This window comes from Calidris pugnax, unplaced genomic scaffold (assembly GCF_001431845.1).
Source record: "Calidris pugnax isolate Ruff unplaced genomic scaffold, ASM143184v1 scaffold162, whole genome shotgun sequence".
In the NCBI taxonomy this organism is placed as follows: Eukaryota; Metazoa; Chordata; class Aves; order Charadriiformes; family Scolopacidae; genus Calidris; species Calidris pugnax.
Window position 1 is genome coordinate 1,597,096 of NW_015090900.1, and position 16,538 is coordinate 1,613,633.

Genomic DNA, 16,538 nt, shown 5'->3' on the forward strand with positions numbered 1-16,538 from the left:
TGCTGGCTCGGAAGGTGAGAGGTGCCCACGGGCACTGAGGGGGGGGGAATTTGGCATGACAGGGTGCCCCTGACCCCCCTCTTTCCCACAGGTGGGGGGCTGCCACCCACGGGCGAGCTACACATCTGGGTGAAGGATGCCCAGAGCCTCATCCCTCTGCAGAGCGGCACCGTTGATGCTTTTGTGCAGTGGTAAGAGGTGGGGATGGCACCCAGGGGGGCACCCAGAGGTGCTGGGGGGGGGTTATGGGTGTCCCTCACCCCTCTGTGCACCCCCAGCTACGTGCTGCCGGATGACAGCAAGGCGAGCCGGCAGAAGACGCGGGTGGTGAAGAGGAGCCTCAACCCCCTCTTCAACCACACCATGGTCTACGATGGCTTCCAAGCCAAGGACCTGGCCGAAGCCTGCGCCGAGTTCACCCTCTGGCACCACGAAGCCTTTTCCAAACGCCAGCTGGGGGGGATCCGGCTCAGCCTGGGCACAGGTGAGGTCAGGGGAAGGTGGACACGGGACCTGGGCACCCCAGGGTTTTGCAGGGGGTGGTGGCAGTGGCACGTGGTGGTGGTGACGGCGGTTGGTGTCTCCACAGGGAGCAGCTACGGGCTGGCCGTGGGCTGGATGGACTCAACGGCGGAGGAACGGGGGGTCTGGGGGCGCCTCCTCCAGCAGCCCGGGCAGTGGGTGGAAGCTCTGTTGCCCCTTCGGACCAACCTGGTCCCCCGGGCATAACCCCACCACCATCACCATCACCATCACCACCACCACCACCCCCAGCTCCTCAGGGACCACCTGGTGCCTGTGGGACCCGGGTTGGGGACAGAGCTGAAGCCCAGAGCATCACTCTGTGGGGCTGGGGTCTGTGTGTCCCCCCTCTGCCCCTTTCAGCAGCAATGAAGTGACACCGGAGGGCACAGTTGGTGGCTCTTTATTGCTGGGTGTCCCCCAACTTCTCCCTCCATCGTGGGGCTGGAGACGCTGCGTCTGGCTGTTCCCCTTGGGGGGCTGTCCCCTCTGTCACCATCCTGCCAGCCCCACAGCGGCTGGGTCCCCCCAGGGGGGTGTCACTGGGTCCCCCCAGGGGGGTGTCACAGCACCGGGGCTCACTCCCTGCCCCCTGGGTGAGGGACCAGCGATGCTCCAGGATGGTTGCCCAGAGGCGACACGCTGGCCCACGCCTGCAGGGGACACGGATGGTGGAGAGAGGGGACCAAGCTGTGGGTGGCATCACCCCCTTTTCTCAGTGCTGCTCCCCCCCCGATTTCCCCCCCCCTCCCCTGGCCAGCCCAGGAGGGACAACACGGGCTGGGGGTACCTGATGCCCACGTAGAAGAGGTCATCACGGGTGGCACAGCCCAGCAGGTCCCGCAGGGTGAAGCCGTGGGCGAGGAGCTGTGGGAGGTGGTGGTGGGTGTTGGGTGGGACAATGTTGGTGGGGGGGGGGTTGCCCTGCTCATACCCAGCAGGGTCCACCCCCCAGAGCCCCCCAGCTCTGGGTGCCAAGTGGCCATGGGCCTCACCGTGGCCATGGTGGCCTGGTCCGTGCCATGGTGCTGCAGCCACTGGAGGAGGAGGGGGTCAGTGTGTCCCTGGAGGGGCTGGGGACTCAGGGGGGAGCGATCCTGCCCCGGGGGGGGCTCCCCACTGCTCTGGGGGCGGCTGGGGACGGGGGTGTCATTGTCCCCAGAGAGGAGCATCCGCTGCATCAGCCTCTGCCACTCCTGCTCCTTCTCTGCCAGCTCCTGGAGCAGCCTGGGGGAGAGCAGAGCAGAGAGGGGCTGGCACCCCACCGTGGGGGCACGGGGGGGACACAGGGTGACAACCAGGGTGATGGAGGCACCAGTGGGGTCAGTCCTACCTGCCTGTCTCCATGCGGAGGTGGCAGAGCTGTGCCACCAGCCCCGAGGGTGCTGGCAAGGAGGGGAGGGGGTCCACCTGGGCACCGGGGCTGGTGCTGAGCCCCAAATTGGTGCTGAGCCCCGAATTGGTGCTGTCCTGCTGGGGTTGGCTCCTCGGGATGGACAGCCTCGGTGGCACGGGGTCATCCTCGTCGCTTGCATCCTTGGTGCCATCCCCCCGCAGGCAGCTGACCTTCAGTCCCAGGTCTGGGGGGGCAGAGGTGGTGGTGGGCACAGAGAGGTGCCCAACGGCCTCAGACCCCACAACATCGGGGGCAAAACAGGGAGCTGGGCCCAGCCAAGGCTGCCCCAGTGGTGGCTCCCCCCCTCATACCCCTTTCCTGGCACCCCAAAGTCCCCCAGCCCAGGCCAGGCCAGTTGCCCCCTTCCTTCACCCACTCAGTCACGCTGGTGGCACCCAGAGCCACGTCCCAGTCACCCCCCCAGTGCCACCCACCTCTCTGCAGCACGGTGAGAGCTGCCTGCACCGCCTGGCTGGTGGTGTCATCCAGGGCAAACATCCAGTGGGGTTTGATGTGGTGCTGGCGCAGCACCCGCCTCACCTGGAAGGGGTAGAGCCGTGCCAGGGTGACACCACTGGGCCAGTTGCCACCTTCCTCCCCCCACTCAGTCACGCTGGTGGCACCCGGAGCCACGTCCCAGTCACCCCCCCAGTGCCACCCACCTCTCTGCAGCACGGTGAGAGCTGCCTGCACCGCCTGGCTGGTGGTGTCATCCAGGGCAAACATCCAGTGGGGTTTGATGTGGTGCTGGCGCAGAACCCGCCTCACCTGGAAGGGGTAGAGCCGTGCCAGGGTGACACCACCTGCACCACCTCAGTGCCGTGCCAGGGCATCACCTGCACCAGGGCATCACTTGCACCAGGGCATCACTTGCACCAGGGGCAGTGCCGTGCCTGGGCATCACAATGCCAGGGCATTACCGTGCCAGGGCATTGCTATGCCAAGGTATCGCTGTGCCAGGGGCATCACCATGCTGAGGGCATCACTTATGCCAGGGCATGACCCTGCTGGGGTATTGCTGTGCTGGGGCATCGCTTGCACCAGGGCATCACCATGCTAGGGCATTGCTATGCCAGGTTATCACCATGCTGGTGGCATCACTGTGCTGGAGCATTGCTGTGCCAGGCTATCACCATTCTGGTGGCATCACTGTGCCAGGGCATTGCTGTGCCAGGCTATCACCATTCTGGTGGCATCACTGTGCTGGGGCATCACTGTGCCAGGCTATCACCATTCTGGTGGCATCACTGTGCCAGGGCATTGCTGTGCCAAGTTATTACCATGCTGGTGGCATTACTGTGCCAGGCTATCACCATTCTGGTGGCATCACTGTGCTGGGGCATCACTGTGCCAGGCTATCACCATTCTGGTGGCATCACTGTGCTGGGGCATCACTGTGCCAGGCTATCACCATTCTGGTGGCATCACTGTGCTGGGGCATCACTGTGCCAGGCTATCACCATTCTGGTGGCATCACTGTGCTGGGGCATCACTGTGCCAGGCTATCACCATTCTGGTGGCATCACTGTGCTGGGGCATCACTGTGCCAGGCTATCACCATTCTGGTGGCATCACTGTGCTGGGGCATCACTGTGCCAGGCTATCACCATTCTGGTGGCATCACTGTGCCAGGGCATTGCTGTGCCAGGCTATCACCATGCTGGTGGCATCACTGTGCCAGGCTATCACCATGCTGGTGCCATCACTGTGCCCGGGCTTTGCTGTGCCAGGCTATCACCATTCTGATGGCATCACTGTGCCAGGCTATCACCATGCTGGGGGCATCACTGTGCTGGAGCATTGCTGTGCCAGGCTATCACCATGCTGGGGCATCATTTGCACCAGGGCATCACCATGCGAGGGCATGGCTTGTAGCAGGGTATCTCTTGCACCAGGGCATCACCCACTCCTGGGCATCACCGTGCGAGGACATCACCTTGCCAGGAGGTCACCCACCCAGCACCCCACGCCGGGCACTCACCGCTGCCTGGAAGGCGAAGAGAGGAGCCTGGAGGTGGGGGAGGCTCAGCCCCTCTGCCCGCAGCCGGCTCTGCAGTGCCAGGAGGTCCTGGCACAGCCTCTGCTGGCTGGGGCACTGGATGTAGCTCCTCAGGCAGCTCAACAGCTGAGCGAGATGCTCCCAGCCCAACCTCGGCCCCGCCGTGCCCTGGGTGGACAAAGGAGATGCTGAGAGGGTACCCCTATGCCCACCCACCCAAAATCCCGGGCACTGGCACCCACCTGGCTCTCCTCTAGGGCAGCGATGATGGTGGGTGCCTCGGTGGTGAGGACCCGGTGCAGGGTGGCCCGGCGCTTGCTGTCCTTCCGCAGGAGGAACCCGTCCCTGCTCTCCTCGGGGGAGGACGAGCGGGGGCTTCGGTCGGAGCCACCCGAGCCCTGGGCAGTGCTGGAGAATGGGGGGGGGGGGAGGTGGGCAAGTGCCCCCCCAACCCCAACCCCAGCCTCGGGCATTTAGGAGCATGGCCTCAGAGTGGGCACAGCCATCGGGCTTGGGAGGGGGGTGTGGGGGGACCTTCTGAAAGCCCCCCCAAGATGGGATGGGATGGGATGGGATGGGATGGGATGGGATGGATGAAGCTGGGAGGGATGCGATGCCCTGGCACAACGAGGGGGCACGGTGGGGTGCAGCGTTGGGACATGGCAGGGGGGCTGAGTGTCACGGGGGGGGGCTGAGTGTCATGGGGGGGGCTGAAAGCCAATGCCCCCCCGGGGTCCCTCCATCCCCCCCATTCCCAGGATGCCCTACCCCAAGTAGCTGCAACTGGAGGCTGCCTCTCTGGGGTGGTGGCACGGGGGGCTGCCCGCCGTGCCCCTCACCGGGGCATCCTGCCTGGCTGAGGAACATCCCTTGCTCCCATCGCTGCCCTCCACATCCCCATCCCGCTGCCCAAAGTCGGGGGCATCACCTGGCAGGGAGATGATGGAGATGGTTTTTGGGGGCAGGTAGTAGTGCCAGCTCCACCCCCCCCTCTATTCTGCCACCCCAGACTCACCCCCCGCCGGGGGCAGGGGTCTGCTCCGAGCCCTCCTGGCATCGGTGAGGAAGGGGTCCTGCAGCAGCGCGGTGGCCGTGGCCCTCTCGGCAGGGTCGGCCTGGAAGCAGCGTAGGATGAAGCTCTTGGCTTTGTCCGACATGGATTCGGGCACCTCCGGGTGCATCTTGAACATGCCCACCTGGAAAGGAGGCACTTGTGGGGCTGCAAAGGGACCTCCCACCCCACAGGGGTAACTGGAGAACCTCCCTCATCCCCTCCCTCTCCCCATGGGTACCTTGAACATGGCAGCCTGGGGGTTGCCCAGCTCGTAGAAGGGGGGTTTGCCCGTGGCCATCTCGATGATGGTGCAGCCCAGGGACCAGATATCTGCTGGCTTCCCGTAGCCCCACGGCCCTTGGTCGATGATTTCTGGGGCCATGTACTGCAGGGTGCCTGGGGAGAGGATGAGGAGGGGTGAGAGGAATCCGTATCCATCACCCAACCCTGCCCAGGGTGGGGGTTCTCCTCCTCCCCACGCTGGGTACAAGGATGCAGACCCCATCATCGCCTGGTCCTCAGCATCCCACCACCCCCACCTTGGTGGAACCCTGTCCCCAGCCCTGGGCTGTCCTACCTGTGAAGGTCTCAGCGCTGGGGCTGATGCCCGCCAGCCTCTTGGAGGTACCGAAGTCAGAGATCTTCAACACCCCACTGTAGGTGTTGATGAGGACGTTGTCTCCCTGGCATGAGATGGGCACCCCAAAATCAAACCAAGCCACAAAAAGCTCCTGGAACTCAAGCAGCACCATTGTGCATCGCCCTAGGGGCTTTGGGCATGGAGGGGAAGCTCCTGGTTGCCCGGTGACCCTTGAAGATGGGGGGGTTCAGGCTTTGTGCCCCCAGGATGGGTGATGCCCCCTCACCCCCTCACCTTGATGTCACGGTGCACGATGTGGTTGTCGTGGAGGTAGCTGAGCCCGTCGAGGATCTGGCGGGTGTAGAAGATGATGGTGGGTTCGTTGTCCTTCAGGGGTCCCCACTTGGAGCGCAGAAGGGATGAGAGGCTCCCTGGAGAGGGGCAGCACCCCCATTTAGACCCTACACGTGGCCACGTGGTCTCTTTTTGACCCCCCAAATCCCGTCCCCAGCGCTGCCCACCTCCCGGCACCTCCTCCATGAAGATCTTGATGAAGCCATCCTGGCTGACGGAGCCCAGGTACTGCACGATGTTCCTGTGCCGCAGGCGCTTGTGCAAGGCGATCTCCTCGTGCAAGGGCTGCGAGAATCTGTGCAATGGGATGGAGTGGTGAAGGGGGGGGTGCCCCAGAGCCCCCTGGGACCCCCCCAGCGTGGCACCCACCGGCTGTCCCGCTCCGGGATCTCCTTGATAGCGATGCGCACTTGGTTGTTGAGGCAGCGCCCGGCGTAGACGACCCCAAATGTCCCCCTGCCCAGGACCACCCTCTTGCCCGCCTCCGAGTACTCGTAGCTGTACTGTGGGCAGAGACGTGGGGTGGCAGCCCGTGTCACCCAGTGTCACCCAGTGTCACCCTCGTGTCCCCATCTCACCTCCAGGATGGGCTGCGTGGGGCTGGGCACCTCCTCGCCACCCAACCCCTGCTCGGCCAGGAGGGACTGGATCTGGTCACAGAACCTGCCGGAGGGAGAACAACGGTCCTGAGCCCTGGGGAGGACGCTGGGGACTTGCCCACCCACCCCCTGGCACCGAGGGGCTCCTGGTCCCCATCCCAGTCTGTCCCCCACCAGTGGCACGACCCAGGTGTAGGGCTTGGGTCCTTAGGACACCTCTTTCCCCCAAAAAATTAAGGTAGGGAAGAAATTACACAATTGCATGCTCCCATCCCTCCCTGCTCCCCAGGGCAGTGATTGGGGGGTCCCTGGTGCCCCCACCAGCAATGGGGGGGGGGTGTCCCTATGCCCCCCAGCCCCTGGCTCACCACTGGCAGTGCTGCTGGGAGGGGAAGTAGAGCTGGAAATCCTCCTCCTCATGCACCACGTAGAGGAAGCAGCCCCGTTCACATCCCAGTCTGTCCCCCACCAGTGGCACAACACAGCTGTAGGGCTTGGGTCCTTAGGACACCTCTTTCCCCCAAAAAATTAAGGTAGGGAAGAAATTGCACAATCGGATGCTCCCATCCCTCCTTGCTCACCAGGGCAGTGATTGGGGGGTCCCTTGTGCCCCCACCAGCAATGGGGGGGGTGTCCCTATGCCCCCCAGCCCCTGGCTCACCACTGGCAGTGCTGCTGGGAGGGGAAGTAGAGCTGGAAATCCTCCTCCTCATGCACCACGTAGAGGAAGCAGCCCCGTTCATCACGCTTGCAGATGCTGGAGGGAGAGGACAACCCCCCCCAACCCAGCCCCATGAGCTGTGGGGCAGGTTGGAGGGGCTGCAGGCACATGGGGGGCACCCTCGGTCCTGTGGGTGACGGGACTGGGGACATGCTCACCTCACACCCCGGATGGCTGTGGCTGCAAAGGTCCAGCTTGATGTCACCTTCTGCAGGAGAAGGGGCAGGGAAGGAGTGGGGGTCGGTGGGGACCACCCCCCCCTAGACCTCCCAGCCCCATCCCTACCTCCTCCGTGGGGCAGACGAGGGTGAGTGTCAGGGTGGCATCCTCCGTGCCACCGTGCAGTGCCAACCGAGCCGGCCGCAGGACCTTGTTGAGCTCCAGGACCAGGACCTGTGGCAGTGGGGGGGCTGCTGAGTGACCCCCCCAAACCCATTGCATCCCCAGCTGCATCCCTCAGCCCCCACCCTCCCACTTGGGTGGGCACCCGTGGGCTGCTTGGTGCCTCCCCAAAGCCCTGGTGAGCCCAGATGACCAGGTGGTCCCCCAGGAGGTCTGGGGGTCTGGGCAGGAGGGGTTGGCTCCCTGTGGCCCCTCACCGGGCAGTGTGGTGTGGCAACGAAGGGCTGGCACGCCTGGAGGAGGAAGCCCAACCAGAAATCAGCCAGCTCCTGCCGGGCAGAGGGCACCTGCGGGCTCCTCTGAAAGTGTTTGTAGAGCAGGAAGGTCTCCATGACCGATACCAGGTACCTGTGGGGACGTGAGGGATGGGAGAGAAGACAGATGTCCCCAGCACCTCCTAAAACCCCCTAAACCTCCTCCTGGGTCATAGCCACCAGGGACTGGTGACCCAGGCTTGCCCGGGTGGACACCACCCAACCCCTGCTTGGCCAGGAGGGACTGGATCTGGTCACAGAACCTGCCGGAGGGAGGACAACAGTCCTGAGCCATGGGGAGGACTCTGGGGACTTGCCCACCCACCCCCTGGCACCGAGGGGCTCCTGGTCCCCATCCCAGTCTGTCCCCCACCAGTGGCACGACCCAGGTGTAGGGCTTGGGTCCTTAGGACACCCCTTTCCCTTGCCCAGATGGACACATGCCGTGCCGTGCCATACCAGCCTGGCGCGTTGAGCTTGTAGAGCTTCTCAGAGGCTTGGATGACTTTGCTGAGGTCGTTGGCCAAGATGCCCGCTCCCAGGCAAAATCCCACATCCCAGTAGTAGTGCAGCTCCTCCAGGCTGCCCTTGCGACCCTGCAGGCAGCTCAGCTTCACCCCTGCATGTGGGACCCAGAACCCATCACCCCTCCGTCGCCAACCCAGCACCCTTTAGACCCTACACGTGGCCACGTGGTCTCTTTTTGACCCCCCAAATCCCGTCCCCAGCGCTGCCCACCTCCCGGCACCTCCTCCATGAAGATCTTGATGAAGCCATCCTGGCTGACGGAGCCCAGGTACTGCACGATGTTCCTGTGCCGCAGGCGCTTGTGCAAGGCGATCTCCTCGTGCAAGGGCTGCGAGAACCTGTGCAATGGGATGGAGTGATGAGGGGGGGTGCCCCAGAGCCCCCTGGGACCCCCCCAGAATGGTACCCACCGGCTGTCCCGCTCCGGGATCTCCTTGATAGCGATGCGCACTTGGTTGTTGAGGCAGCGCCCGGCGTAGACGACCCCAAATGTCCCCCTGCCCAGGACCACCCTCTTGCCCGCCTCCGAGTACTCGTAGCTGTACTGTGGGCAGAGACGTGGGGTGGCAGCCCGTGTCACCCAGTGTCACCCAGTGTCACCCTCGTGTCCCCATCTCACCTCCAGGATGGGCTGCGTGGGGCTGGGCACCTCCTCGCCACCCAACCCCTGCTCGGCCAGGAGGGACTGGATCTGGTCACAGAACCTGCCGGAGGGAGAACAACGGTCCTGAGCCCTGGGGAGGACGCTGGGGACTTGCCCACCCACCCCCTGGCACCGAGGGGCTCCTGGTCCCCATCCCAGTCTGTCCCCCACCAGTGGCACAACACAGCTGTAGGGCTTGGGTCCTTAGGACACCTCTTTCCCCCAAAAAATTAAGGTAGGGAAGAAATTGCACAATCGGATGCTCCCATCCCTCCTTGCTCACCAGGGCAGTGATTGGGGGGTCCCTTGTGCCCCCACCAGCAATGGGGGGGGTGTCCCTATGCCCCCCAGCCCCTGGCTCACCACTGGCAGTGCTGCTGGGAGGGGAAGTAGAGCTGGAAATCCTCCTCCTCATGCACCACGTAGAGGAAGCAGCCCCGTTCATCACGCTTGCAGATGCTGGAGGGAGAGGACAACCCCCCCCAACCCAGCCCCATGAGCTGTGGGGCAGGTTGGAGGGGCTGCAGGCACATGGGGGGCACCCTCGGTCCTGTGGGTGACGGGACTGGGGACATGCTCACCTCACACCCCGGATGGCTGTGGCTGCAAAGGTCCAGCTTGATGTCACCTTCTGCAGGAGAAGGGGCAGGGAAGGAGTGGGGGTCGGTGGGGACCACCCCCCCCTAGACCTCCCAGCCCCATCCCTACCTCCTCCGTGGGGCAGACGAGGGTGAGTGTCAGGGTGGCATCCTCCGTGCCACCGTGCAGTGCCAACCGAGCCGGCCGCAGGACCTTGTTGAGCTCCAGGACCAGGACCTGTGGCAGTGGGGGGGCTGCTGAGTGACCCCCCCAAACCCATTGCATCCCCAGCTGCATCCCTCAGCCCCCACCCTCCCACTTGGGTGGGCACCCGTGGGCTGCTTGGTGCCTCCCCAAAGCCCTGGTGAGCCCAGATGACCAGGTGGTCCCCCAGGAGGTCTGGGGGTCTGGGCAGGAGGGGTTGGCTCCCTGTGGCCCCTCACCGGGCAGTGTGGTGTGGCAACGAAGGGCTGGCACGCCTGGAGGAGGAAGCCCAACCAGAAATCAGCCAGCTCCTGCCGGGCAGAGGGCACCTGCGGGCTCCTCTGAAAGTGTTTGTAGAGCAGGAAGGTCTCCATGACCGATACCAGGTACCTGTGGGGACGTGAGGGATGGGAGAGAAGACAGATGTCCCCAGCACCTCCTAAAACCCCCTAAACCTCCTCCTGGGTCATAGCCACCAGGGACTGGTGACCCAGGCTTGCCCGGGTGGACACCACCCAACCCCTGCTTGGCCAGGAGGGACTGGATCTGGTCACAGAACCTGCCGGAGGGAGGACAACAGTCCTGAGCCATGGGGAGGACTCTGGGGACTTGCCCACCCACCCCCTGGCACCGAGGGGCTCCTGGTCCCCATCCCAGTCTGTCCCCCACCAGTGGCACGACCCAGGTGTAGGGCTTGGGTCCTTAGGACACCCCTTTCCCTTGCCCAGATGGACACATGCCGTGCCGTGCCATACCAGCCTGGCGCGTTGAGCTTGTAGAGCTTCTCAGAGGCTTGGATGACTTTGCTGAGGTCGTTGGCCAAGATGCCCGCTCCCAGGCAAAATCCCACATCCCAGTAGTAGTGCAGCTCCTCCAGGCTGCCCTTGCGACCCTGCAGGCAGCTCAGCTTCACCCCTGCATGTGGGACCCAGAACCCATCACCCCTCCGTCGCCAACCCAGCACCTGGGCACAACCGCTCCGGGGGTGCCCCGATGCCAACGGACCCCCGTCCCTGCTCCCCTAACCCTGGTGGGTCCTTGTCCTTGACCTACAGGTGGGCACCCACCGATTTGCTGCAGCTGCAGGGAGGTTTCGAGCTGGTGCCCGGCGGCCATGAGGAGGACGGCGGCGTTGATGCCCGCGTGGAGGCTCGGCTCCACCTCGAAGGCTTTGCTGTACCTGGGGTAGAGATGCTGGGTGGAGGGCACGGCTGCTGCCAACCCCCCCCCTGCCAGCCAAAAGGCGGCTGCATCGAGGTCCTGGAGCTGCCCCCTGTGATGGGGGAGCACCCAAAAAGCAGAAAAAAAAAAGCTTCTCAGAGGCTTGGATGACTTTGCTGAGGTCGTTGGCCAAGATGCCCGCTCCCAGGCAAAATCCCACATCCCAGTAGTAGTGCAGCTCCTCCAGGCTGCCCTTGCGACCCTGCAGGCAGCTCAGCTTCACCCCTGCATGTGGGACCCAGAACCCATCACCCCTCCGTCGCCAACCCAGCACCCGGGCACGACCGCTCTGGGGGTGTCCCGATGCCAACGGACCCCCGTCCCTGCTCCCCTAACCCTGGTGGGTCCTTGTCCTTGACCTACAGGTGGGCACCCACCGATTTGCTGCAGCTGCAGGGAGGTTTCGAGCTGGTGCCCGGCGGCCATGAGGAGGACGGCGGCGTTGATGCCCGCGTGGAGGCTCGGCTCCACCTCGAAGGCTTTGCTGTACCTGGGGTAGAGATGCTGGGTGGAGGGCACGGCTGCTGCCAACCCCCCCCCTGCCAGCCAAAAGGCGGCTGCATCGAGGTCCTGGAGCTGCCCCCTGTGATGGGGGAGCACCCAAAAAGCAGAAAAAAAACCAAACCCAAAAGAAGTAAAACTATAAAAGCCCAGCAGGGATTCTTCTAGGTTGGAAGGGACCTTAAAGATCATGTCCAACAGTCAACCTGATTTTGACAAAAATAGACACCCACACAACGAACAAAAAGCAACACCATCACTAAACCACATCTCCCAGCACCACATCAACCCCTCTTTTGAACACCTCCAGGGATGGTGCCTCCACCACCTCCCTGGGCAGCCCATTCCAAGGGCTGAGAACCCTTTTGGGGAAGAAATTTTTCCTAATATCCAGCCTGAACCTCCCCTGGCGCAACTTGAGGCCATTTCCTCTTGTCCCATTGCCTGGGACTTGGAATTAGCATCACCTGCCTCGGTGCTGCTGCGGGGGTGGTATGAAAGTGGGGCTGCTGTGCTGAAAGAGCCCCCCGGGATGGGGACACGGGCAGGCAGGTGGCTCCCAACCCTGTCCCCAACCTCACCAGTAGAAAGCCCGGTCCCTCATCTCAGCGTCGGTGAAGCTGGAGTCGATGAACATGTCCTTGTAGACGCGGCCGCACAAGCAGAGGAGGTCGGGGGCAGCCCCCTCCTCGCTCTCCACCACGGGCAGCAGCACCCACAGGGCTTTCTCCCTGTCCCCGTCACGGTTACGCCTGTGGACATCCCACCAGTGGTCAACGAAGAGCATCACCTCGGTCCCCCCAACCCCTGGTTCCATGCCATGGGGGTGCGTGTTGCCCCCCACCTCCCTCCATCCCTCCCTCCCCACCATCTCTCACCGGCTGAGGGCAAAGGCGTAGTGGAAGCGGACGTTGGGCTGCTCGGCCACGGAGCAGGTTGGCAGCGCCTGGAGGGTCTCCACCAGCGAGATGATGGCATCGTAATCCTGCGGGGACAACGGTGGGGGCTGAGCTGGTGGCCCCCCAGGCTGCCCGTCCCCAGCTCCATCCCAGGCGACAGGACGAGAGGAAATGGCCTCAAGTTATGCCAGGGGAGGTTCAGGCTGGATATTAGGAAAAATTTTTTCCACCAAAAAGGGTTCTCAGCCATTGGAATGGGCTGCCCAGGGAGGTGGTGGAGGCACCATCCCTGGAGGTGTCCAAAAGAGGGGTTGATGTAGTGCTGGGAGGTCTGGTTTAGTGATGGTGTTGCTTTTTGTTTGTTGTGCGGGTGTTTATTTTGGTCAAAGTTAGGTTGACGGTTGGCCAAGATGATCTTTAAGGTCCCTTCCAACCTAGAAGATTCTGTGATTCTGTGGGGCAACGTTCTCCTTGGACCAGCCAAGCCCTGAGGGTTACAAGCTCCACCGAGTCAGGGCAGGCTGTGGGGCACACACACACCCCCCAGGATGGCAACAGGGTCCCAAACACCTCCCCGGGGATGTTTAGACCCCCCCTCACACCTGCACATCGCGGTAGGAGAGGAGAAGGTTGACCACGATGTCCAGGCTGAGCAGCTCCACGCTGTCCAGGCGCTGCTGCAATGTTCTCCTTGGACCAGCCAAGCCCTGAGGTTTACAAGCTCCACCGAGTCAGGGCAGGCTGTGGGGCACACACACACCCCCCAGGATGCCAACGTGGTCCCCAACACCCCCCCGGGGATATTTAGACCCCCCCTCACACCTGCACATCGCGGTAGGAGAGGAGAAGGTTGACCACGATGTCCAGGCTGAGCAGCTCCACGCTGTCCAGGCGCTGCTGGATACGGGTCAGCTCCCGGCTCAGCTGCTCCCCTCGGAACATCTCCCGTGCCCTCCGGATATCCCGCCGGATCGTCTCCCGAAAATACCCACTGGGAATTGGGGAGGGATGTGGGATTTTGAGGGGTGGTGGCAAATTCTCTGCCAAGCCCTGCCAGCCCACGTGGGTTTGCCCGGAGGTGGTGGAGATGGGGGTGGGCAGAGGTACCAGGAGTCAGTGGGGATGCCCTCCAGCAGCTGGACGAGGCGGGCTGCCAGGGGGGTGAAGGAGGTCTCCGTCTCGAAATTGGGCTGGAAAAGCTCCGTCAGGCACTTGACGGCCCCGGCGTTGCAGCAGACGACCTTGTTGTGGGGTGTCACCATGTAGGGGATGAAGGTGTAGCTGCCGCAGAGGTCCTGAGGGAGGGGAGAAGGGGTGAGCGGCTCTGCCAGCTGAGCTGAGAACCCCTCAAACTCGTGTCACAGACCAGTCTCCTCTCCCCAAGCCTGCCCGGGCCATGCTAATTAGAACCACCTTCCATAAATCATTAGCGGGGAAAGACAAACCAGCTTTATCTCCGACTGCCATCATTACGCTCCAGAGTGAACATTCAAAACCAGGCACCCCCTTCCATGCTGCTGTTCCCGGCTTTTGCTCTGAGCAAGTGATACCCCCCCAACTCAGATTTGGGGAAAGGTCTTCCTCCCTGTCTGCAATGTCCACCCTCGAGGGTCAGGGAGAAGCCACTCGGGGGGAGAAGGAAGTTCAACCCCCCCACAGTGAGCACAGGGACAGGAGACACACCGAGTTCTTCTGGCAGATGTCCTCCTGGGGAGAGAGAAAAGGAGGGAGGAGGAATTTAATGAGCATCCCCCGGGAAAAGAAAATCAGCTGATTTCAGGCTCAGGGATCGGAGTTTACCTGGAAAACAGCCAGGGACAGCGAGGGACGCCGGGGGCAAGGGACAAGGGACAAGGATCAAGGGACACGAGCGTTGCGTGTGGCCCCCCCCACCCCAGGCAGGCCTGCAAACACAGCTGGTTTCTCCTCCAAACCCAGCACAGGGAGGTCTCCAAATGGGTGCTCCCCTGAGTCGGGGTGACATTTGGGGACGATTTGGCTGTTCTCCCATCCACATTTCCCCCCCAGAATCCCTCCCGCCGGCCCCTCCTGTGCAGAGGGGGGGTTGGCTTCCCAGGAATTGGCTTTTCCCATAGCGCCTGCTCCCAAATTCCTGGCCAGCTGGGGCCAGGGGAGAACCCACCACCCACCCACCCAGCTCCGGGGCTCAGCGGGGTCCCCGGCCCCCCCCTCCTCATCCCATCCAGGAGCAGGGAAACCTCTGCCAGAGCAGGATGCGACCGTGGGGAGGGGATGCGCCCGGGCTCAGGGGAGGGATGGAGATCCCCCTCCTGCCAACACAGATGCTCCGGGGACTTGGGGTGATTCCCCACCCTGGAGAAGCAGCAGCAGAGGGGCTGGGGTGTCCCTGTCCCCGTCCCCACTGACCTGCAGGGCCTGGAGGGGGGGCAGGTCGGTCTGGCAGCACAGCAGGACGTTGTGGGACATGTTGAAGCTCTCGCGGACCCCCAGGTGGTAGAAGAGGGAGGGTTGGCAGACAGAGTCACTCAGCTCCACCACAGCCACGTCTGCGGGCAGGACAGAGGGGGTGGATGCCCACGGGACCGATGCCAGACCCCAAATTCACGGGGCAGGGCAACCAGCCACCCCTGAATTCGTGGGGGAGGGAAGAGGGGGGGGATCTGCATCCCCTAAGAGAGGAGAGGATGCCCCCCGCCCAGGTTGAACCCCGTGCAAACCTTCCTCAAAAAGAACCACCCTTTTCGAAAAATCACACCCACCACCAGGGAGAAAGATGACCCGACAAATGTCCAACCACCCCGGAAAGCAAACAGGAGGAAGGCAGGAAAGCAAACAGAGAACAGCCCGAGGACACAGCTGGGAGGCAGGGAAAGTCTCGGCCCAGATCATGGAATCACAGATTTGTCAGGGTTGGAAGGGACCTTCTAGAGACCATCCAGCCCAACTCCCTGCCAAAGCAGGGCTGCCCAGAGCACATCACTCAGGAGCATCCAGGCGGGGCTTGAAGATCTCCAGATTTGGGACTCCACACCCTCCCTGGGCAGCCTCTGCCAGGGCTCTGCTACCCTCACCCCAAACAAGTTCTGCCTCACATTGGAGTGGAACTTCCCATGGTCCAGCTTGTGCCCGTTGCCCCTCGTCCTGTCACTGGGACCCACTGAGAAGAGTCTGGCTCCATCCTCCCTCAACCCACCCTTGAGATATTTGGAAGCATGAAGAAGGTCTCCCCTCAGCCTTCTCTTCTCCAGGCTCAAGAGCCCCAGCTCCCTCAGCCTTTCCTCATCAGGGAGATGCTCCAATCCCTCCATCATCTCTGTTGCCCTTCGCTGGACTCTCTCCAGCAGTTCCCTGTCTCTCTTGAACTGGGGAGCCCAGAACTGGACGCAGGATTCCAGTTGTGGCCTCCCCAGTGCAGAGCAGAGGGGGAGAATGACCTCCCTCCACCTCCTGGCCACACTCTTCCCTACGCAGCCCAGGATCCTGTTGGCCTCTTGGCCACAAGGGCCCATTGCTGGCTCCTGGAGAGTTCACTGTCCACCAGGACCCCCAGATCCTTCTCCTCAGAAGTGCTTTCCAGCAGGTCCATCCCTAACCTGTAGTGGTGCCTGGGGTTCTTCCTCCCCAGGTGCAGGACCCTACACTTGCCCTTGTTGAACCTCATGAGGTTCTTCTCTGCCCAGCTCTCCAGCCTGTCCAGGTCACTCTGGATGGTGCCACATCCCTCAAGATCATAGAATCATAGAATTTTCCAGGCCAGAAGGGACCTCCAAAGGCCATCTAGTCCGACCCCCCCGCAGTCAGCAGGGACACCCCCAACTAGACCAGGTTGCCCAGGGCCTCGTCGAGCCTCTCCTTGAATATCTCCAGGGAAGGGGCCTCAACCACCTCCCTGGGCAACCTGTTCCAGTGCTCCACCACCCTCACAGTGAAGAACCCTCTCCTCATCTCCAGTCTAAATCTGTTCCCCTCCAGCTTGAAGCCATTGCCCCTCGTCCTGTCACTGCAGGCCTTTCTAAACAGGATCTCCCCCGCCTTCCTGTAGCCCCCTCAGGTACTGGTAGGCTGCTATTAGGTCTCCCTGGAGCCTCCTCTTCTCCAGG

At 63.0% G+C, this 16,538-nt stretch overlaps 2 protein-coding genes across 2 annotated transcripts in view; one reads left to right on the forward strand and one right to left on the reverse strand.

The window, feature by feature from the left end:
* Positions 1–913, forward strand: part of SYTL1 (synaptotagmin like 1) — a 7,055-nt gene extending 6,142 nt beyond the window's left edge. The window contains exons 9-11 of the mRNA XM_014948620.1: positions 92–191; positions 279–484; positions 590–913. Coding sequence (XP_014804106.1) covers positions 92–191; positions 279–484; positions 590–729 — 446 coding nt within the window. The 3' untranslated portion in view covers positions 730–913. The remainder of the gene's footprint in view (positions 1–91; positions 192–278; positions 485–589) is intronic.
* On the reverse strand, positions 865–15,012 carry MAP3K6 (mitogen-activated protein kinase kinase kinase 6; the record flags this gene model as incomplete). Its single annotated transcript, XM_014948621.1, has 34 exons — positions 865–1,175; positions 1,313–1,389; positions 1,518–1,749; positions 1,856–2,102; positions 2,581–2,686; positions 3,900–4,085; positions 4,160–4,325; positions 4,686–4,845; positions 4,933–5,113; positions 5,210–5,367; positions 5,549–5,654; positions 5,846–5,982; positions 6,073–6,200; positions 6,275–6,408; positions 6,484–6,568; positions 7,166–7,278; positions 7,511–7,618; positions 7,825–7,975; positions 8,341–8,500; positions 8,620–8,747; positions 8,820–8,953; positions 9,029–9,113; positions 9,416–9,529; positions 9,634–9,683; positions 9,761–9,868; positions 10,075–10,225; positions 10,591–10,750; positions 11,434–11,546; positions 12,139–12,309; positions 12,436–12,542; positions 13,279–13,447; positions 13,564–13,751; positions 14,140–14,163; positions 14,845–15,012. Coding segments are annotated over 34 exons (4,755 nt in total), but the record flags the coding sequence as incomplete, so codon positions are not given.
* Between the last annotated feature and the right edge of the window lie 1,526 nt (positions 15,013–16,538).